The 23,338-nt window shown below is 47.8% G+C and overlaps 1 protein-coding gene across 5 annotated transcripts in view; it reads left to right on the forward strand.

Annotated features, from left to right (window-relative positions):
• LOC105704045 (synaptotagmin-7) overlaps nt 1–23,338 on the forward strand; it is a 143,335-nt gene that overhangs the window by 101,179 nt on the left and 18,818 nt on the right. For 4 of the 5 annotated variants that reach the window (XM_012432917.1, XM_012432918.1, XM_012432915.1 and 1 more), the window contains one exon: nt 21,056–21,067. In XM_012432917.1, coding sequence (XP_012288340.1) covers nt 21,056–21,067 — 12 coding nt within the window. Of the gene's footprint in view, nt 1–14,777; nt 14,886–21,055; nt 21,068–23,338 lie in introns of those variants that run through there. The other variant, XM_012432920.1, reaches the window with a different exon arrangement.

A 23,338-nucleotide genomic window follows, 5' to 3' on the forward strand; every position in this document is an offset into this window, starting at 1 on the left:
TACTTTTTACCGGGGAGGGGAATTTTTCTTTTACCGCTCTGTACTTCGCGTTTCGCAGTACGTACATAACGAGGACACGCGAAGTAACGACATTGGTTCGCCTCGTCAAAGGGACTCGACGATACCTCACGATCCTAGGTGCTTAACGGCGATTGTGCGCTGTAAACGATCCGCCGTTAATCCGAGAGCAAAGCACTCGACGGGATTGTAACATCTGCTCGGTGTAAATTCACCCTGACGTAGGCTTTTCCATTAACCGCGACATCGAACGGGGCGAAATCTTCCCTGAACCCGTCGACGCGAAGTGGCTCCGACCAGAGTTCGCTCCAAATGGTCCGACCATACCCTGGACGTCCTCCTGTCCTAAGACTAAGGGAAAAAGAAGATGCACTGAACATTCATTTTTACACCCTCAATGACTTAACGCATTGTTAGAAACATTCCAAATATTCTTACACTTTTATCACGTAAGGTTGTAGGAGAATTATCAATTTTATGTCCTAAAAGTGAATTGGAAGAATTAATAATTTTAATAATTAATTATGTATGATCCAGGGAAGAGAATATATTTCTTCCGGTTGGCTAATTTTTTTTTCTCTCGGTGTAATCGCAATTTTTTTCTTCCGGTTTATCCCACTCGAGTTCAGGGTCGATTTTCGCAAAATTACCCGCTTAAAGGAATAGGCGCGTTTAAGTCGGATCGTAAAAGGAATACTCGCGTGGGTCGAAGAAAATCGTTCCGCGGAGACCCGGACGTACCCCTGTAATTTCGTCCGCTCGTGACTTGGAAGAAGTATCGCGACGTCGATAAATCGAAGGTGGAGGAATTTCGTGGCTCGGTGGCGGATCTTTTCCTAAAATCCTTTCGTAATATTGGGGGGGGCAGCGTTAATCGGGAAAATTAAAATTGCGCATCGATTGAGTCGGAGTCATCGTTCCCACTTTGGTGGTGAACGCCGTTAAAGTGGATATCGTGTCCTCTGGAAAGGGAATGGATCTTCCTCGGAGGCGACTCGCGTCACTCGGTGGCAAACTTAGATTGGTTTCGGCCACATGGATTCGCCACGTACTCGCACATATCGCATCGATGTCTTCCAATTACCCATCCCGGAGTCGCTCGGAAGAGCCCAGAGATCGAAGCCGCGTGGCGAGCCTCCTCGAGAGAGAGAGAGCGCACCCCATCGATCGGCTTTCGCTTCTTTATGGCACTTCCATAAAACCTGGAAGATTGATTCGGCCATGAATTACGGGACGGTATAGTCGAGTCCGCCGGGGAAAAGAAAAGGAACCGACCTGGAGGACTCGCGAGTCCTTGTTAAGGGGATACCAAAGTGGCGTAGAACAGTTCTCGTTTGTGAAACTTTTCTCCGACGTGGATGCATCGTTTGACACTTTACAACGTGAATACGGAGGATACAAGGAAGGTCTCGACCCTCGTGAAATTTCAATTTCAATGAAATTTGTTCATAGACATTTGAACAATTTTCACGATTCAGCCCACCCAGTTCGGGGAAATATTTTTTGGTTGACTCTTCGGGTGCCATTTTCATGCCACCTTCGAGATGGGTAAATGTTAAGCAGGGTGGTGAAATTTAGTACGACGTGGAAAACGTGATTCCACGTCCGGGAAAAATTGCAGCCCTAGGTCCGGGCGACCCCCCGCGAAGGGTGCGCGGCACCTCCTATCGACCTCTTCGATCTTAACGAAGCCGCCCTCTCGTCGGAGTCGCTCTCCAGTCTAATTACTTTCTTATTTGCCGAGGAGAACCCGGCCTGTGCCTCCCTCCATTTTGTAGATTGCAGAGAGAGAGGGAGAGAGACGCCCTCTCCAGGGATTGGCATACTCGCGGGGGGTATCATTACTTATGGGCTTTTAGGCGATGACGGACCGGGTCAGGGGTCCTCGCGATCGGTGCACTCGATGATGGCTTCGTTCTCGAGATTAAGGTTAAAGGGTTAACGAGGGTCTTGATTGTGTCTAACCTCCCTCGGTTACGGTGGAGACGATCGCCCGGAGATAACTTCCCGGGGAAGATGACGTTCTTGGATAAATGTCCCGGTTACTTGAACACTGAGAAAAAGAAAAAAAAAAAATGTCGTAGAACCAAATAATAATTATCTTAGCCAAATAATTATTCTTGGAATTAGCAAAATATTTCTTTGGTTCGGTGACATTGGTTTTTTTTTTCTCAGGGTGAGGGATGAAAAATCGGGGAAACCCTGACCCGCCAGATTAGTGGAGTCCGATGGCGAGTCCGAATTCGAGTCGATAACCACTCTCGCGATGGCCTGAAATCCGAGCATTATTAATTTGAAATAAATCGGGCTCGATTTTCAATCTCGGGACTCTCGGTGAATATTAAAGCGCCCCCCCGGTTTTTGAATAGTTTCGATATCGATCCCGCGCTCTCGCAGAGGAGGCCGGGGATTTAAAGGCGAGGAACTTCCAGGAAGAATTCCGGAGAGGAGATCCACGACTCTTGCGAGTTCGCCGATAATTTGGTAATTTTCGAGCCGATTTACCGGTTTTCATGCCAGCGCGAAATTCCGGCGACATTCGATCCGTCGAGTATAATTTTCCTTCGGATCGTTAATTAATTACTCGATTTTTCAATCCCCAATATCCGTCCTCGAAACATCGATGCGTCCCGTTTTCGTGCGGTTTCCGTATCGATTCCGCACCTCCGCGATAGAAACCGGATACTCAAAAGCGGGGAACTTGGATGAGGAAACTCCCGACCACTAATAATTGCGTCTACTAATAATTTGACCACTTTGGAACTAACGCGCCATTTTCCCCGCTGACGCGAACCCCGAGCATTATTAATTCGAATAGACGTGCTCGGGTTGTAATCCCGTAATCCCTCTCCCGGGTCTTCCTCAAAATGAGAGATAACGAGTCCGGGGGAAACCATCTCGGCGGAAACGAAGGTCGACTAAGGGGTTCAACCAGAACATCTCGAGGTGGAAATAGATTCGACGCCTCCTCGTCAATAGGTTCGGATGCCTCTCGTAAAAGTTATATTTAAGATCATCTCGGATCCAATAACGCACGCGGGGCGGTGCGTTTTTTATAAGCCATAAGAAACCGCGCCTCGGAGGATATTTTCTTCACCCCGGGGCATTGTGGAGGCATCGATTGGGGATCAAACCGAAAACGGTAATAAGCTTTTCACGACCATTTCAACCGCGAGGCCTCGATTAAGGAACTTTATGTCTTACGGTGCTCGGCCCGCCCTACATCGTATTCATGGGTTTTGGCCCGGAAAGCGGCATCGCGTTTCTTCCCCGGGTACTTTCAAAGGACCGTCTTAATCCCCGGTTTTTAGCATGGATGCGGCCCTTTTAATGCAGGAGTCGTGAAAGCGCCCTTAAACTTCGCGTAAAGGAAGGAGTCGCGCGGTCACGCGTGCTCGACTTGACCGTAATTCACGGGCCTTAATGGCCCGTCAAAGTGCCCGGAAATGACCTCTTTTACTTCCCTTTCGGTCCATTCCTTCCGCGTCTCGGGGAGAGATCAAGATCATGCCGGATGGTCCTCTTCTGTTTATTGCAAAAAGTCTTTCGTTCGCCTCGCCGCGATCCGCCGTTTATTCCCCTTCTTGCATTTCGTTCGGTTGGGTTCGAACTTTACGAATGTCCTCGAATGAATTCACCCAAGGGTGGTTTCATCCCCACTCGAGAGTAATCACATCCCTGAATTGGGGAGTTACTTTCCTGCTTCTTTTTTTTATTTTTTTGTTTAACTGCATCACGAGCTGGTACGATGTTGGCCGAAATAATAAATCAGCTACAGTTTTACCCCCTTTATGTATTCCCGGGGGTGTCGGCCAAAGTTTCGCGCGCTTTCCGAAGCTCCGCGCGGACGTGGATTGAAACTTTATTTATGGCCTTAAAATATATCGTCCTCGATATAGATAGTCGAGCGAAGCGACTATCGGTTGAACTCGTGCCAAGCACGGTCACAACTGATACGAATGACTGGAAAACTTCCGTATCAACAGGTTCTCGCAGCTCTTACTTCGAGGCCTCGTTCGCGCCATTTATCTCGATTCTCATTTCTCCTTCGACAAGGAAGAAAAAATTATGAAATAAACGGGGATCAAAATTGATGGATGAACGGTGCCTTTCGGTACATAATGTAGGTACAAGTGTACGTATGTACGTATTATCGAGCCACTTTTCAGGGTACCCATGTTGCTCGGTTCCCTATACACCTAGCGATCCATTTCTACATACACTGTTAGAAACATTCATAAAATTCATGCATTTTTTTTTTAAATTGCGTGGGAAAATTAATAGAATTGCCTACTAAATTGATAACACGTTTTCTAGATCTCTTGCGAATTTTATATAAAATTGGAGGACCATGTCCGAATCATATTTCCAAGAATAATATTATAAAATTGAAATTATTAGAGTGTGTTTTTAACAGGGTACGTACGCGCGACTACGTCAATATTTCCACGGTCCGCCGAGGAAATTAAAATTAATTCCTGATACTTCGTACCCGTCAACGGGAAATCGTTTATCAATATTCAATCAGCCGGATTATTATGTTTCCTACCCGCGCTTCATTGATTTAACGAAATGAAACCGAGGACATTACTAATGGACATGTTGGGGGTACAAAGTGGGGCCCCGATTTATTGAAATAATCTTCCCCCTCGATTTCCGGATATGTTTTCGGGACCCTTTGGCGATTTATAGGATCTATTACACCGGGCAATGGGGAGTCTCCTCGGAAAATGTGTATTTCATTTCTTGTTCTTCCTTTTTTTGTTTCCCCTTGCGCCGATAAACGCGGGGCCATTTTTATGGTATCGATGGGTCGGTATTCCAGGGCACGAAACTCGGCAATATCGGGCGAAATGAGAGTTCGAGGGGATTTTGCGAAAAAGGAATTAATGCCGCAACACGTACTCTCGTTGCGCGATCGATTACGTCTGGTGACGCGTAATATCGCTAATCCATCGAGAGTAATTCCTGGCGAAACCCCCATTACGGAGTCATTTGAAAACGAGCCCTGAAAAAGTTGCAAACCCGAGAGATCCAGGGTTCGATAATTCTCGGTAACATTTAATTGTAGATGGTACCTACCTAACCTAACGGCGCGGATGCGAATATGGTAGACATAGGAAATCGCGCGCAAGAGAAGGGAAAATCGCGCGCAAGAGGAGGGAAAATCGCGCCCGGGAAATCTGAGGCTGCTTTTAATTGGCTGTCTCAAGAAAATGGCGAAACTTGGGCGGCCCGTAAATGACGGCATTTCGTGGCCGTGGGACTGCATCGAACGGCACGCCCGCGACATTATTGGTTTAAGTTGTGTCCTCGTTTTCGCGGCAGTTTGCTCTCGTTCGCCATCGGGACTCCGGAGTGCATAACGAGCATTTCACGTGAGAAACACGCAAACCGAATCAATTTCCACAACAAAGGCCACGTGGAAATCGGAACGACAATGGCCAGCCCGGGTAAATGACGCGATCGCGATAGCATCGCCGAGTACCGGCAAGTCTTGCCGCGTACATACTCTACTTTAGGTGCAAACGACAGGACACGCTTCATGTACTTATTAAAGGCGCTCGAATTATTTCGACACAGGCGTACCTCGATTTACGCGTAGGATCGCGTAAATAAAGTCTGTCGGTACAAAGGGGAAAAAAAAAATGGAAATAAAAGCCACGTGTAAATTTTATAAATACATAGTTATTTCGAGTAGCTCGACAGAGGAGAAAAAAATAATTAAAATAAATACCCCCGTGTAAATGGTGTTATGTTATAATTCACCGCGTAAGTTGAGGGAGGGACTTCGCTAGGGATATTTGGAAATGTTTGCTCTTTTTTTTCTTTTTTTTTTTTTTTTTTAAATCGATAAAGTAAACGCCGGGTCTCGCGGACCAAACGGACGGCTCTCGATGCAGGGGGTAGTTTTTATCCTCTCGCCGTCCATCTTGTCGCGACTCGGGTGGACGTTATCCGCCCCTGCCAAAATCGGGCATAAATATTTCAGACTCATAATCCGCGAAAGTTCCTTCTCGGCGTCCCGGTCTTCGGCGGCGAGGCCACCTTTCGGTGACCCAGTTTATTCCGCGGCGGTCCGAACGGACTTCCGGTCGGACCAAACTCCTCTCGGGGGCCTCGCGTGTTTCCGGGAGGAGAGTTGACACAGCTCTCCACTTTGCTGGCGGATTCGCCGCCGAAAGGGGAATCCTCATCGAGGAGGCCGGTTACCTCGCGAGTCCTCTCGCGCCCCCTTTATTCGCGAGGAAAAAAAAAAAACTTACAAGCCCGAGTAGAAGTGGCCCTGCGTCTCGATTCTAGAGTTAATGCGGATTTTCCATAGGAATGGATTCGCATGAAAAATTTCCCATGCCAATGTTGATCGTATGAACTCGAGAATCAGGTCCCTGGGACTTGATTTTCAGTTCATGCGGATTTTTTTCGCGTACAAATGGATTCGCATGAAAAATTTCCCATGCCAATGTTGATCGTATGAACTCGAGAATCGGGTTCCTGGGACTTGATTCTCGAGTTCGCGCGAATTTTTTTCGCGTACGAATGGATTCGCATAAAAAATTTCCCATGCCAATGTTCATCGTATGAACTCGAGAATCGAGTCCCTGGGACTTGATTCTCAGTTCGCGCGGATTTTTTTCGCGTACGAATGGATTCGCATGACAAATTTCCCATGCAAATGTTCATCGTATGAACTCGAGAATCAGGTCCCTGGGACTTGATTCTCAGTTCGTGCGGATTTTTTTCGCGTACGAACGGATTCGCATAAAAAATTTCCCGTGCCAATGTTGATCGTATGAACTCGAGAATCGGGTTCCTGGGACTTGATTCTCGAGTTCGTGCGGATTTTTTTCGCGTACGAACGGATTCGCATAAAAAATTTCCCGTGCCAATGTTGATCGTATGAACTCGACAATCGGGTTCCTGCGTCTCGATTCTCGAGTTTGTGCGGATTTTTTTCGCGTACGAACGGATTCGCATAAAAAATTTCCCATGCCAATGTTGATCGTATGAACTCAAGAATCAGGTCCCTGGGACTTGATTCTCGAGTTCGCGCGGATTTTTTTCGCGTACGAATGGATTCGCATGGAACATTACCCATTGTTGCGAAGTCGCGTGCACCTCGGTATAGGACGTCTCGCGAAGGGAATGCAGTCGACGCTCGGAGGGTGTTTCTCACGGTGCAACCGCAAGCTCGACTATCGAATGTGTCCACACGCCTCGCCGAGGAGAGACTTCGGCCGCAAATTGCATTCGCGACTTCCCTGATTCGCGGAAGCCCGCGGGAACCCGCGGAAGCTGCATCCGCTCGCGGGAACGCCGAGCTTTAAGAGCTTACACGCATGCCGGTCCCGTACCTTGCAGACAAGGGCAGCCATTCGAGCTCGGCTTTAACGAGCCCTGAACGAAGCAATTTGAATCGACAATGTGTCCGGGCGTCGCCTCGTTTCCCGCAAAAGGTGTCCGGAGTCTCGGAAGTGCTCGAGGAATTCGCCGACAAAGGGGTCCCTGCCGATTAGCTTCGAATTATGCGGTATTTCTTCCGAATACCGAATGACTCCTTGAACCGCGAAACGCGTCTAGAGATCTCGAGTCGCGGGATTTTCCCCCTCGTTGCGGAAATTCGAGCGTTTCAACCACTCCAGCGGATCCCGGGTGGAATAGTCAAACTTCTGTCTCGCCCGGCACCGGAAAACCGGGAACGATCGTCCTGGAAAGGGAAGTAAATTTCCTAGGTGTATCGATCCCGGCTTCGGCCGGAAAATTGGAACCGCCAGTCCCTTGGCATTGTATTTCCGTCGAGAGCATAAGTTCCGGATGCGCAGGGCTCGCGGTTGGAATCTCGAGAGCGCATCGAAGGACTCGTCTCGTTTGACATTTTTCTCCCGTGATTAAGGCCGCCCTTGCCCCTTCCCCGAGACTTTGAAAATCCCCTACAAAGAGGATTTTCAAAGGGGACGAGAGAGGTACCTTTGGCACCCGCGCGTTTCGGATTGCACCGCCGGATGCACTCCTGCGGAAATGCCGCCGCGTACTCGAAATGGCCGGCGAACTCGATTCCGGGGAAGTGAAAACACGTGGAGGCGAGGTAGAGGGAGAACTACGGGAAAGGACGGTGGATTCGTCCCGAGTCTCGGGGATAATATCCTGCGAATCGGGGGATTCGGTCGAAGTAACTCTTTCGGCCGGGCTTGGGAAAATTTCCTCCCGAAATTTGGGAGGGCTCTCGAAAAAGCTCCGCACCGTTCGGGATATTACGTTTTCACCGGGAGACCGGCTATTGGGTTACCGCATTTCCTGTCTGCCGGGGAAATATTTCAACGCGAGTCCTGCACAACTCGGAATTATCCTGTCGGGGAACACCTGTAACTCTTTCAGGATTTCCCGACCTTTCGTTGTTGGTCCGGAGTTTTGGAACGAGCGCGAATGCAGTTTTATCGTCTTTCGGACAATATCGCGAGGTTTTCGCACACGGGAAACGAATTCACAGGGTAGTCACGAGAAATTCTACTTGCCGACATCTTGGGTCATTTTTAACGTTCCGTGTTGAACGGCGATGAATTCAGAGTGGGCAAAAACGCGAGGGGAACGAAAACCCCCGAAATTAGCGGAGAGGTGGAAAATCATTTGTCGCGCACCTGACACCGGGGTAATTCATGCCACGTGAAACAGGGCTGTCAGACTAATTGCCTCCCTTAAAACGCTCAAACGAGGCTCGCAATTAGAGCGATAGGAGAGATCGCGATAAGAGCGGGCAGTTCCATTTTCCCGAGAATTTCCAGACGTCGCGAATCGTGTCCCGCGGTCCTATCAAACTTGGGGGGGGGGGGGGGGGGCCGCAATCGCGGAATAAATCTGCGTCGGGTCGGCGGCGTACTTTTTGCGAGTCCTGGTGGCGCGCAAAAGAATATCATCACGAGTCGTGTTTTAAACATAATGTGACAGTTAAATTGGTAACGAGCCTGGAAAAGTTCGCCTTTCCGAAATAAAACACCGGGAATTATACGGCACCCCTTGCAGGGCCGATCTCGGGGAGGGCGGGGGAATTTCGCCCCCGGGAACTCCGGGGAGAATAAATTGGCCCTCCTCTTTTTCGCTTCGACTTCGCGCGAAGTACAAAAGTTGCCAAGTCGGGGAATAATTCTTCCCGGGGGTTGTTGCAAGGAGGTCCGACTTCGTCGAAAGAGCCCCTTGGAAACGGATCGCGATGAAATGACGAACCTCCACCCTAGACGTCGGGGGTGGCAGCGCCTCGGAAATGAATTTCTTTCCTCGGAAAGCATCGCGTCGATTATCCCGCGGATATTTTTCCCCGAGTCCAGTACAAGTTGGCCTGCTTTCGGTAATTTTCTCGTGTATGAAAATGTGCGAAAACACAGAAGTTAGCCGTAAGTGAAACCACGTAGCGGAGAAAGGTCGCCGGAGGGTGCCGTGGAACTCGGTCTACCGGAAAGGGGGGAAAAAATGGCGCCCTCCGTCGGGACGCCGGGGTTCTTTTTAAGCCCGAAAGAGAGGAGTCGGAGATGCCGGCATCCCGGAAGAGAGCTCGTTTTTACCGAGCCCCACAAAGACGGGGCTCTAATCGAGCGCGAAATTGAACACGGCGGCCTATCGGACACTTCGGGTCGCCTTTGTCGGGCCTTGTTGACCGAGGTTCCCCTCGAATTTCAATCCCTCGGGCATTTCCTACGATACAATATTTCCTACCGGGACACGCGAGACGCGTTTTAATAATCCCGTCACTCCGCCATCAAATCGGGGACGTGCAGAGTTCGACGCGGAACTAGCGACGTGCGATTTCGCGCGAGATCCAATATGGCGGAGTGTTCCCGGATTTCGAGGAGGTACAATCGCTGGCGAATTCGACTTTTCCAAAGCGTCTCTAAGGCTCCGGCGACGGCTCGGGGACAAATGTAGACTTTCGGGGAAATTATTGAATCGGCGGATGGGTGCCAAGAGCCAAACAAAATGGGCGAGGGTTCCCTGGAAAGCGGAGTAGGGTACCTGTTGCTCGGCTGTCCTCGCCCTGTGCCAGGTCGAATGCACTCTTTTACCGTTCCTCTCCCACTGCAGGAACGTATGCGCGTTTTAATGCCGCCGTAAATCCCGAATTATCACGAGTTATGACGATTTATCACAATCGAGGTGAGATTGGCCGGTTCGGGATCCACGCGAACAGAGTAACCCGGGGACGAATTTCTAACGTCGCGATCAAGAGGAGGTTCTTAAGGTGTTATGAAAGTGTCACAAATATGTATAAAAAATCCAAATTTTTCTGAAACATTTTTCTCCAAACTGGATACATAAAATAATTTGACAGAAATCATGTGGAAATCAGCTGGAGATCGCAAGCAAAAATCGGGGGAAATCATTGAGAATTATTAAAAACTGTCACTATTTTAATGCCGAACGACGCTTTTTACCGAATCGCATCGTTGTTTGTCATTTGAAGTCAATGGCAATCGGCTCTCAAATAAGGAAATGGTTTTCACTGATTTCCAAGGGAATGGCCCCTCGATTTTCGGGGTAGAGCAAGGGTGTCACATGGCCCGAGCGACGCGGTGACATCCCGCAATTAGATAGTCCACCTTAGCTCCTCCACCTTTGGCCAAAGTCTCCCCGAGGAAGCACTCCTCGCCATGTTCCATGCACGTCCAGGGTCCCTAAGGAAGCGTTCCTCTGGATGCCCCGTCCGAGGGTGGGTTTCGCCCCCGTAACCGAAGAGAGACGTCGCCCGTCCATCGTAAAGGCGGACTCGGAATTTCTGTCGCTGGCGCATTTCCGCCGGTTACAACCAGGGGGTGAACCAGTTTGCGGGATTCGTTAGCGGGGGCTTAGCGAGCCCCCGGTTCCGGTGGCGGTCCTTTCCAGTCCTTGGGGGTGTCCTCAAACGGGTGGGGATGCCGGTACCGATCCCTCTTGAAAGGGGGTGGAAGAGAACGCATAGCCTTGGAGCTCGGGAGTTCGCCGTACCGACCCGGACAAGGCTGCCCGTGGTAGCTAGGATCGATCCAACCCCCGACCATGGACCAACCCCTCCGCTTCCCAGATCCAACCTGAACGCCGAGCCACCCCGCCGGGGGGTGCACTTGCCCTCTCCGTCCCTCTCGCTCCCACCCCTAGTCGCTGTACCTGCACATTCCGAGCCCTGCGCCCGCCACCCCTGCACGCAACGATAAGTCGGCGCATCCAGACGCGGATGCACGCACCCCCCGCCCTCCCCCAGGAGTCACCCCCGACGTCGTTGCCCGGAACCGCTCGAATTAAGGTGAAGTCAAACCCCCGACGAGACGGACGGTTTGAGTAAGACACTTTTTTTTTTTAAGCGGATTGGATCGAATGAGGAAACGTCCGAAACTTTGACACGTGATTCGGGAGTACCTAGGAATTACCCCGACACTTTCAAAATTCGGAATTCCGACCAAAAAAAAAATGGTTGGACTTACAATTAGTCTAGACCAGAACGTAAATGGCGTCGAGCTCTCGTATTTCGATCGATGTACAATTATTGAAGGCTTCGATGTGAGAAACGAAAGTGTCGGAACAATTGTCGAACGATTTAGAACTCCCTGAGCGAGAATCTCACATTTGAACGGGATAAAGACAAAAAAGTGTCTTATGCGCTTTTATGCTAAAACGACGTCGATCAATTTCACTTCGCCTTAAACGACGTCCTCTCCAGGGACGATCGCTGATGACGCTTTCCCAATTTTTCCGGAAATACTTATCTGCGGAATTAATGAAATCCAACCTCCAGGGCGGAGGTGCGGATTCGGGAGTCGTTGGTCTTCCGGGCGAACAAAGGGAGCGCGGAATTCCCCCGGGACCCTCCTGGGAAAATCATTTCTCCCCGTACATCTTGTATTAAAGACAGGGTTCGCTTTCCGGAAAAGCAATTTCTTTGATGCGAGGGGGCAGCGCAATATCTTTGCTCGGTCTCCAGGTGTAGCCGAAGAGGAGGGCCGGGTCGCAAGGGTCGTTCCTCGCGCTCCCACTTACGGCCGCGGAGTATTTGCCCTCTCACTTACCGGCAACTCGTAAGAAAGTTCAACCCTGCCGAGTGCGTCCCAAGGTGCCAAGGGCAAATATTAGTTCCTTGCACTTTCTTCGGCTCGGGGACCCTCGCGGTCCACTCCGTGGAAGGACTCTCGGGGAAAGGGCAATCGTCGCCATATTTTTCCATCCCGTCTCTCTTTAATCGTTATTAATTTAACTAAAGCGATATGAAAGGGCCACCCCATATATATCAAAACGTGACAACATTTGTAGAACTTCAGCACGTGATTATGGACATTCTAACGATGGTCTTGAAAATCGCAAAGATTTCAATTTTCAAAAAATAAGTTCCTCTTTTTTCGATTCTTGTCCGGGATAAATATACAATTCTTTTTTTTTCGAAAAATGAAATTTTGCTAAGTTCAAGACCCTCGTCAGCGACCTCCATAATTACGGGTTAAAGTTTCAAATTATTCCATGGAACTAGTTTGGAGACGAGTTTTATAAATCTTTTGAATTTTTCGTGTACACATGTGACAGTTTCGTAACAACTTAAATGTTGCACTCCGAAATTCGCGATCTTTGTACTTAATGGAAACTCAAAATACTCCGTGTATTTTCTTTAAGAAATATTATTATTCACACCGCTCTAATTGGCGATATCGCTCGGGATTAATTAATCAGGAGTTCCGTTTAGAGGAGGTCCGCGGAAATATTTTGTATTCCTTGAACGGCGATAAACTATGGCTCGCGGAATTAGTGGGAAGTACGAGGAGCGTCGCGGAGAGAGTCCGGGAATTAAATTCAAAATCTAAATGAAGAAACATTTCATCCACCTTAAATTTCCGGGTCACTTGTCCGCCATTCTGTGCTCCTCTCTCCCGGAGAGCTAACAAAGAAAACCTAATTTACGCCTCCGCACATTTGCATCCGCGTAAAAATACCGGTGAGCTATGCGATTGCGCCCGGGCTGTCTTATCTATTTGCACGTTTTCGCGATAAAACGTATTGCCAGGACGTGATCCAAATGTCCCGCCCTAATTTCTTATCTCGGGATGAATGGGCCGAAATTTCGGGCGCAAAAATTATTCCACTCACTTCCTAAATTCATAACACACTTTATAAATTTGTCGGGAAGATTTTATAAAATTGCGTACGCCAAGTCCGAATGATGCTTCCACAAAAATGTTATAAAATTATGATATCTATTTTTAATAGAGTAATCTTGCATTAAACGTTCCTGCGATTCGTTATCTATCGCGAGCAATAATATTCTGTCGTATTGCAGAGGGCACTTTTAGCCGATTTTCGCCGGCATCGAATTCTCCATAATTGTTCCATTCGCGGCAATAATCGATAAATTCCCGACGCCTCTGTGAGGCTAAACGAAGGGACGATATTATATTTAACCACGGTTTCAACGAGACAAGGTGACAAGAATGCATAGCGATCTTTCACCCACTTGCACGAAAACTTTACAAAGCCTGGCAATTTCGCCATAAAGCTTTACCCTTGTACGCCCGTGGAAGCTTTTAAGCTCTTTGTTCTCATCCGCTTGTAAGCATCGGTGAACTCGGCTTCTTCGCCTGGAGTGCCATAAAGGCTCGTGCCCATGGCCAAGTTCCATGGGGTCTATCGAGGGAATCGCGGAAAAAATTTAAAGGGAATAATTCATAACCGCGAGAAAGTGTCATCATCGCGCCGACGAAACGCCAAACAAGAAATACCATTTAATAAAAAAAATAAAAAATAAACGCCGGACGGAAATTTGGTACAAATACTAAAATAATAGTTCGTTCGATATTTGTCTTGAACCGGTCTGTATAAATATGTATATATTTTTTTTTCTTCAAAGTGCAACTTCAATCATTACCCCTCGAGGGGGAGAAAATACTCGAAATGGGACCGACGAGTCCACTCTTCGAAACTTCCGGAGTAATTCCGGTCGACGAGACTTCCATTAATAACAAGTCCTTACTTTTTAAAGAGACATCTCGTCGGGGAAAGTTTCCGAGGGCTTGCAAATATACGCGTACCTTTAACGCAGACCGATTGTTCCGCTAGTTGGGAAAAAAAGTTATTCCCTCCCCGTCGAAACCGGTAGCTCCGTTTTCCATCATTTTTTGTTTTTTTCCGGGATTTTATTTTGCTTTACGGCCCAGTAGTCGCGTTTCCGCCATTTATCCGAAAATCCATCCGCGATCTCGTTGGCGGGTATCAATCCCTTTGTGCGAAAACTTCCCGGGAGTAATCGCTGCTATTGGAAATACTTGACGCAATTATGGTCCCCCTGCCCGATTCCAAAAATGTCGGGCTATAAATTAATCAAACTCCCGGTTATTCCTAAAACTCCCGGGAAAAATGGCCGAATTTATTGACTCGCGACCGACCTCGAAATTGGCGAAATTCGGGAATCCGTTTAGCAATTCGGCAAATTTCCCGAAATTATGTAATTTCACCAACTGGATATAGTGACGCGATCGAACGTGCCCGTTGCGATTTCTACCTTATTTCTACGGGGCATATATGCATTATTTATTGCTCCGCATAATTGGCAAGTATCGGAATTACGTGATCCGATTGTGGCCGATGATCGGCCTAACGCAGGAGTGCAGAGACTGTTTGAGAAATTCGTTTAGCCGTCATTTCTGGGGTTGAATAAACATTTTTTTACCATAATTTCCACGCTGCTTATATCGCGCATTTCGACCCTGCTTATGACAGTCCGTATACTGCTATCAAATGTGACGTAAAGAAGGAACAAAGTGCCGGAGTGCAAAGCTGAAGAACGGTTTCGCGGAATGAACTATGTGGGCCACCGTGACAAGATCCTTTGAGATCCTCGTAGCCTTCTTCGAATACTACACAGCGAGGTAAGTCGCAAAATGCATGGCTTTACCGTGTAAGAAAGAAATATCGAAGACGAAAAAAAAGCAAACCCCTGTAAATTCCGCTCCATGAAATTTAGATCGGCGCATCGCCATAAGAGGAAGTCTCGAGTAGATCACCCAATCCCTTCTCATCTCCGCTCTCGTCAAGAGCAAAGGACTCGTTATTTTTTAATAAACCGGAAAGCGTCCCTTCGATAGTATCACTTTGAGCTTTTTTTACAAGCCGAGTCAGCGGGATGAGGACGATGGGATTTTATGATCTTTCATAAGCACGTCCCCGAGTTTTACGCCAGTTTTGTCAAGCGGAAGTGGCCATCCCGATGAACTTTTATCAATTCCCGGGGCCAAGTTACCCGGTGTAAACACATATAGCTTGACAGTTCTCACTAACGATAAGCTCGTATATAAAATCAAGGTGAAATCCAGCTCGACTGAAATAGACATCGCGGGAACCTCCGTTGCATGTTTTAATAATTTTCAAAGAACGGCGTTACTTGGATCTAACCCACCGGGGTGCATTATCAAACGCGGTAAACCAGGATTAAAGTGATCGGACGATCTCGTTTAAGAGCTCCCGGTGTTTTACGCGAGTTTGCCAACCGAGCGAACTCGTCCTTGGGGAAGTTTTCAGGCTCGGGAATACATTCGGAGGACCCCGGGAGATCCTCGGGATCCTCTCGGAGGTTCCCAGCCGAACGACCCCCCGCGAAACCCTCGTAAAAGCCCTCCTTACCAATCTGCATGAACAACGGAGAGAGAAACTCCGGTCTGGTCTACGAGTGTCCTTAGAGAAGTGGCAGAGTTTCCTCGCAGCCTCCTCCGAGGTGTACATCGATTCGAGTCACTTCTTCACCGGCCCTTCTTAGACGTACCGGGAATTTAAACCTCCCATTATCGCACCCTTTGAGCTCGGGCACTTCTTCAGAAGTTTCCGAGACTTGCTCCTGCAGTCCTGCGTTACCTCCACCTCCTGGAATTGCGATCGACAAAGGGCCAAGTTCCCAGTGGCTGGTGGTTTCGCGGTTCACTTTCCGCGAATCGGGATCTATCCTCTATCAGTCACAGTACGCAATTAAATATCGAGTACAGAAGTTTCCCCGGTTTGACGGCGTTCGCCACCAAAGTGGAAACGACGACTTGAACCGCTAGATGGCAATGGCATCGAATTTCGGTGGGAGGTAAACTAAATTTTTACTTTCTCGCTCGGATGAGCGAGGACCCCGAAAATCGCGAAAAGACGTTTCATGAGGACATACCATGTATATACAAAACTTTTCGCCGAAACTGGGTGCACCGAATCATTTGACAATTCAACACGTGATCATTGATGTTCTGAAAAAAAAAAGCGATTCTCAGGAAATTTGAATTTTTCAAGAAAATGTGTATAAAGCAATTCCTTCCCAGTCGAAGGTGCTTGGAAATTTCGTTGTTGAATTATTTTACACGAAGAGGACTTATCGAAAATATTTGTCCCCGTAAGGCACTGCACATCGGTGGGGAGTGTCCTTAAAAAATGCTTATAAAACGATCGTTCCTATCTTTTTTATTTTTCAATTGATATCAATCTCACGGTAGATATCTGCATTCTATCCGTCGCGGTGCGTAGTTGAAATTCAGATAAAAAAAATATTCCCTTGAAAATGATTATTCCCACCTCCGACATTTTTACGGAAGAGATAGTTTCCTCGTGAAATGCCTACCTCTGGTTATGAGGAGATTCTTATTCGCCCTTTATGAGAAGCTGCAAATCGAGGGTAGGTAGTGATATCGATAGCAGCCCTTTTGCAGATGCGAGCCGACTCGTGATCGGGATACGTACACATTTACCTTGGCGAGTACGCCGTGCTGGCGAGAGTATGTACCAAGGTACGTGTGCATTTACCCCGGTTACGGGCACATCTCTATGTGCTACGTTCTATTACAGTTTCGTGCCAAGTCAGTCGTGGTTATTGAATATCGGCCGAAGTAAACGTCGATGCAGCGCGTTACGGGGTGGCGGAAGGCCAAGGTGTTGCCATTTTGGAATCGGCCATGAAATTCGGATGAACGACCAATCCGAGAACGGGCGATAAACGCTTGCAGTCCTGTCCATCGATACGAAACTCGTTTACTCTTTCAATTAATCCTTGAGATGTCACGAAAGTGTCATCTATGAATTTTATCAATATTTCGACGTCTCGGTATATATGAATGAAAAAATTTTAAGAGCTTTCAACCCCTCGGGCGATAAACACTTGCAGTCCTGCACATCGATACGAAACTCGTTTACTCTTTCAATTAATCCTTGAGATGTCACGAAAGTGTCATCTATGAATTTTATCAATATTTCGACGTCTCGGTATATATGAATGAAAAAATTTTAATTTTGAATGGTCTTGCTGGCACATTTCGCCTCCGTATTTTTTTTTTTTTTCGCGGATGCGGAGTTCATCTCTCGGATGATTTGGCTGGCAGAATGCTTAGCGAATCGCAAAAGCTTTTGTAGCTTTCAGCCCGAATAAGTTCGCACATCGTTAGTTCGTTAAAACCCGGAATTCCCGAAATCCTCTCCGATTACGACCCAAAATCTCCTCCTCTCTAAAAATGAAGATCTCAATCTAAATCAATAACGAGAACATTCGAATTCGGCCATAATCGTTCTGAAAACGTCTGCGATGAAATTCCCAATGAAATTTCAGGAGTATCAAGACCTTCATTGGGATCTTCGCAATCGCGTGTTAATGAAAATATAAAAGTTTTATATTTTAACATATTCATATATGTGACACTTTAATAATTCCCGCGTAAGGTCTTAGGGGAGACGACCTCCTGGATTCGTCGAGCTAATCGGGGAATTCTCCGGGAGGAAGTGGCCGAAATTCACCTGACGAAATTACTGAAATATGGACCTCACGTACCCGTCCGGTTTACCTACGGAGAACCGAAGTTCTTTCCCAATTGTCATGCAAATGTCTCCGGCGGAAACAAAGGCTCCTCTGGGACGCAAAAAGGGATTAGCTGGACCAAACGATTGCACCTTTCGCGCCGAATTTTAGCCGAATGGACTGATAATTTCACGGTTCCTTGCTCGGATGTCGGGTTCTATGAAATATGAAATATGGAATCTGAAACGTGGGTATCGAGGATCGAAAGACGCGGGATTGCTCGGCATGACGGCAGCTACGGTTAGTAGAGCCCTTGAGCTTAATCGCGAGGTAACGCAATCCACAAGTCTGTAATTTATTAGCGTTAGTACCCGGGGGTAAGTTAGAGAGTCAGGAGAGGAACGGTGCTTTGTTCGGACAGTTAATCTTAATGAAATCTCGATTCGCGTCTCGTTCCTCCCTCCGGAATAGCTGAAGGTACTTCGTCCCGCTAACAGCTGAGAGGCCAATTGGACAAGCGCTAAAGCGGAATTTCGGAATTCGAGGCTCCCTTCGGGATCTGGGAGCCGAAGAAAGTACGATCTCGATTTTTAGGACCCTTCCCGGAAGATTACTCAATTTCGCCAGGGCACTCTATCCACGTTTATCTGTCCGAATTCTTTCTCGCAGACGATGTCGAGGGGGAACCTAGGAAGTTGATCTCCTCTTAATCAGTCCCTTAAATTTTCGTCGGTTTCCCCTGATCGGACTAAGGGAGAGATATCGATAAAGTTCTAGTTTAGCCGAGGAAATAAATTCTTTGCAACCTTTCTGTCAAAACTATTCAATTTTCGTCACAGCACTCGAGGACTTTCCGTCCGAATTCTCAGCTCGCAACTGACGTCCAGGGAACACGTAGAGAGAAGTTCATCCTCTGTTAATTAATACCGTAAACGTTCGTCGGTAATCCAACTGTGTCAGTCTCCACTGGTCGAGTCAGAGAGGAGGCAAAGCGGTGCATTAACTAAGACAATCTATCTTAATGAAATCTCGCGCATCTCGTTCCTCCCTCCTCGTAGTAGTCGGTACTTTGTTCCCCTAATAACAGCTAGACCAATTGGACACAGTTAAAGCGGTATTTCGGATTTCGAGACTCCACATTGGAGCGAAATCTCTTTCGAAAAATTGACAGCTCCAGACACGGCGAAATCCGGAATGCCGGGGAAAGATGGCAGGTTGATTAAAAAAGTTTCGCCCGATTTGCATAAAGATCTGCATCCAGGGTTTCCGCATCGCCGAGTCGGGATGCGATGTCAAAGTTGTGCGAGGCGCGTTGACGGCACGTGGATGACAAATTATTGAAGAAGATTCTACCCGGGTCGCGGGGAAAAATGCGTATTCTGCGCCGACTCTCCCCACGGTGTTAAAAAAATTGCCAAACAATGTGAATTACATAAAACGCGGCCGACGGTGCAGTTTCGCCGAGTGCAGTCGGGCCGCTCGTTTTATCTCGATTTAATCCGAGCCCCGGACGAATTCGGATTGTCCGGTTTTCCCAAACTCGAGGCTGAAGCTTTCACGACGAACCGGAGATTAATAAAGCCCGGAGTGGACACGCCGAACGATTAAACCTGACGAACGTCGGTGCGTTTAAAGCGGATAGTGTCCTGGTGATTACACGAATGGCAGTCCTCCGGAGGAAGAGTTGGCACTGACGAGCTTTCCGGAAAGTAAAATACGCCATGCGGCCTCTCCGCGTATAAACCTCACACGGAGAAAAAAAGAATCCGTTAAATTTACGGAAAAAAATCTGGAAAACCCACTGATTTTATCGATTTAATCAAGAACAACAGATTATTTCCGATAGCGTTACGATAAAGCTTTGGCAACAATCGCTGCTAAAAATGCGTCATCGCGTCGCGGATTGATTCCGAAATCTTTTTTTTTTTTTTTTCAACGCTTTCGTGACGAGGGCGTCGAATTTTTCCATCTCATTTCCTAACCATCCCGTGTTCGAGCGGCTCCTTTTACTTCCCGCCGTCTTGAATGCACCGAGATGCACCGAGAAGTGCACGCGCCGATATAATTATCCCTCGTTTTGTTTGCACCCCGCGAACAAAGCTCGATGACCCAGTAAGATCCATTCCCATCGCATTGTCGTGGACGGACTATGGGATTGCTTCATTATCCCTCGCGGTAAATTAAACGTGGATATTTATGCATATATATGCGGCACTTCCCCTTGCATAACCCTCGTTAGGGCATGCACTTTTCCGACCGCCTGCAACAATGCGCCGGCGCATCATCCACTCTAATTATTATTTTCCACATTAATTGCGCGCCCTGCGCTTTACGTGCATGCGTTACGTGTTATAAATACGGTAATTATGACCCGGGAGGAAATTCAATTGCCGGCACGTTTGCGATATATATATTGACGTCACGGATGCATTTCGGAGTAATTTCAGAAGAGAAATTTCATTTGTAATAAAAAAAAAAAGTGCACTCCGTTTGGAGACAAGTTTCGTAATGAGACCTCTTTGACGTCACTTACACGTCACGTTAACGAAAGTACCTACTTCTGTACACGTGTACGGAAGTATGTACATGTACCAATACTGGAAAGTCGCCCCCAGGAGGGCGGGTGACAAAAGGTGGTCAGATAAAAAATAAAAAAAGCGGGATTTTAGCGAAAGAGAACTCGGACATTGAAAACCTTTTAGCCGAGTTTCCAGTACGACCGACATCCTCTCGTTAGTCCTGGTTTCATATTGTTTTATAACGCGGGGTGTACTCGCAGGGCGTTACACGTGTCGGTGATCTCTTTCGATAAAAAGCTGCATAACAGGTGCGCCCGTTGACAGGAGTTATTGCATTTCACGGGGCGTGATAACGCCCCGTTGCCCTGACACGTGTCGAGGTAAATAATCGCGACCCGTTGATGTAATTAAAATATATATCGCATTGCTACGTAGTGACTATATACGGATGCAAATTTATTACACTAGCCGGGAGGGAATTAGGATAAAAAATGCATTAAATCGCCCCTAATTAATTCCGCTGTGCAGAATTGAAGGTAAAGTGAACCTTAGACCGAGGCTCCACATGTACTTGCGAACATTTTTCCTGGATTAATTGCCGAATACCATCACAAAGTTCCCGAGTCGTAATCGCTCGTTACCCTTGTACAATGATTTCCCTGGGTTTCCTTTAACACGTGTCTTTGTAAGGCACGCGTTACCAACCCTCGACTAACTGATGCATTTTCATTTCTGTTCCATGTGCTGCTTACCTTGGCCCGACTCTCAGAGCGCAGTTAGAGTAAGTACATTTTCCACCTGCAAATAGTGTAAGCGGAGGTAAACGGTGTAAGTAAATTTGCCCGAGCCCTCGGATTAAACTTTATGGACGCGTGAATGTCTTAATTCACCTCGCCACCCTTGGACGATATTCGAGGTCCTCCCCAGAAATGGGAAGAAAAAATGATTATCGAGGTAAAGAGAGGAAGGAAATTAACGAGTTTCGGGGATCGTAATGGTGGGGGAGGTTTCTCCCTTCGTGATATGACGAGCCCTTGGTGTATTAAATGGAATCCGACTCGATTCGATGAAATGCCCTCGTGGGCCCTCTCGGGGTGCCATCAGGGTTGGGTAATTTCCCATTTTTCGAGGTTTTTCGACGTATATTGCGTAAACCAAGTGGTTTACCGTGAATGGGAGAAAAGCACGCGTATTACGCGGCGCCCTGGGTGCCATTCACCGTGGAATCGCATCTCCGGGGCTCCTTGGTCGTAAAATGCGCACCGAGGGTCCCTCCCTCCCCGGGGACGGTTTAACCGAATCCGAGGGGTGAAAAGCGCGAGCCGAATTTTCCGCCCGTACTTTTAGACGCCCCAGTTGGTCGGCCCAGATATTTCCGCCTTCTGCAGTCTCCGCATAATGCGGAGGGACCTCGATATAGGCGGATTTCTTTCCGGGCCTATTCGGGACTTTGCGAAAGTTCCCACGGAATGGACGTCGGGTCGGAGACGAACGGAAACAAGGACTTCGAGGGACCGGAAGAAACGACGCTCTCGAGAGGGACTCCTGCACCTTCCCCCCTGGAGGACACCTTCAATTCCCGAACAATGGACGTCGATAAAGTTTAAAACGCGCCGGATACAAATGCCGACTGGAAGTGCCGATTCGCGCGTTAAGAGCCCTTCCGAGAGCTCGATGTTAACTCGATTCCTAAGGAAAGAACGGAACGAATCGTTGACTGTATCGACCGGGCACTATACGAAGACAGCTCGTCCTCTGAAAAATACCGGGATTTCCCTGGGAAACTATACCGCACCGCGAGTTCGCAACTCCGAAACTCTGCGAGGCATCGCGAGGGGGAAATCGATAGAAAGAGGAGCCGAATGGCTCCCACTATCGGACGCGTTCTCGCAGAGGCACAAAGCACTGCTCGATGAAGTTTCAAATCCCGGAAAAGGGACTAATTCCGACCGGAAGTGCCGATTGGCCCGTATTCCGCGCGGGAGTCTCCGAGTGCTGAAAAGAGTCCAGAAAAAATGCTAATAAAAAAATTATCGAGTTCAAAAAAGGCCCTACAAAGTGAAAAAGAGCTACAAACCACTTCTCCACTGACTGATAAGCAGTTTGTACGTTATTATTATTTTTTTTATTGAAAAGAATTTATTCTGCCATTTTATCAAGAATTATGAATCCACGTAATTTCGACAGTTTTAGTTAGAGGGTGACAAACGGAAACATAAACATAAATGTCGGTAACATGACGCGCTAAATTATGTTCTCACGCGAGTACCCAAAATGGCGATACCACCGAAAAGGATGCAGATGAATTTAATTTCATCGACGTCGATTAAATTTCCCGGCGCCTTTCATATCGCGTTAAGTCGCGGAATTATTGCCCCCGCATTTCTTGCCCGGCATATAAATGACTCGTTAAGATTTCGAGAGAGGCGGATCCATTCTTGGCGGACTCGCGCCCCGCGCGAATTCACGGAGGAAGAAAGCCGCGTTTTAATGAATAATGTAACCGGTCGTACAGCCCCGGAGCACTTTCCTCCCCTGTCCAGGTCCTGGGGTCGCTTCCGTTTCGCCAAAGAGAAAAACTCCTAGAGGGAGAGATTTTACGACCCTGTCGAAAATTCCCCCCGAATCGGGGAACGGCGTTAGATTTACGAGCCGCGGACCTTTAAACCGAACGACCGTGAGAAGGGTGCTCTACCTCCCCCGAGAAAAACGCTTTTCCGCGATCCTCGGCAGCTCGAGTCATTTCCTGGCCTTTTGTCTCCCCCCAGAAGAGGAGATAATGAAATTCCAAATTGCCCTCGTCCCAATATTTTCGCCGGATTTTTCGTACCCCGGTCTCCCCAGAATTTATCGGACGGGGATTAACGTTTAAATATTACCATAAACTTCCCACGGATTTTTGACTAGGTGGATACCGTATCGCGCTTCGAGTAGGCGAATTGCGGCGATAAAGTATCAGCTGTTGTTTTTTTTCCTTCTTTTTTTTTTTGCGGATATTGGTTTCCTATTATGTTTCGCGTCCCGACGTCACGTACCTCGTATTTCGGTCCAT

Source organism: Orussus abietinus, unplaced genomic scaffold, assembly GCF_000612105.2.
Source record: "Orussus abietinus isolate OABI.00-Male unplaced genomic scaffold, Oabi_2.0 scaffold11, whole genome shotgun sequence".
NCBI classification, from domain to species: Eukaryota; Metazoa; Arthropoda; class Insecta; order Hymenoptera; family Orussidae; genus Orussus; species Orussus abietinus.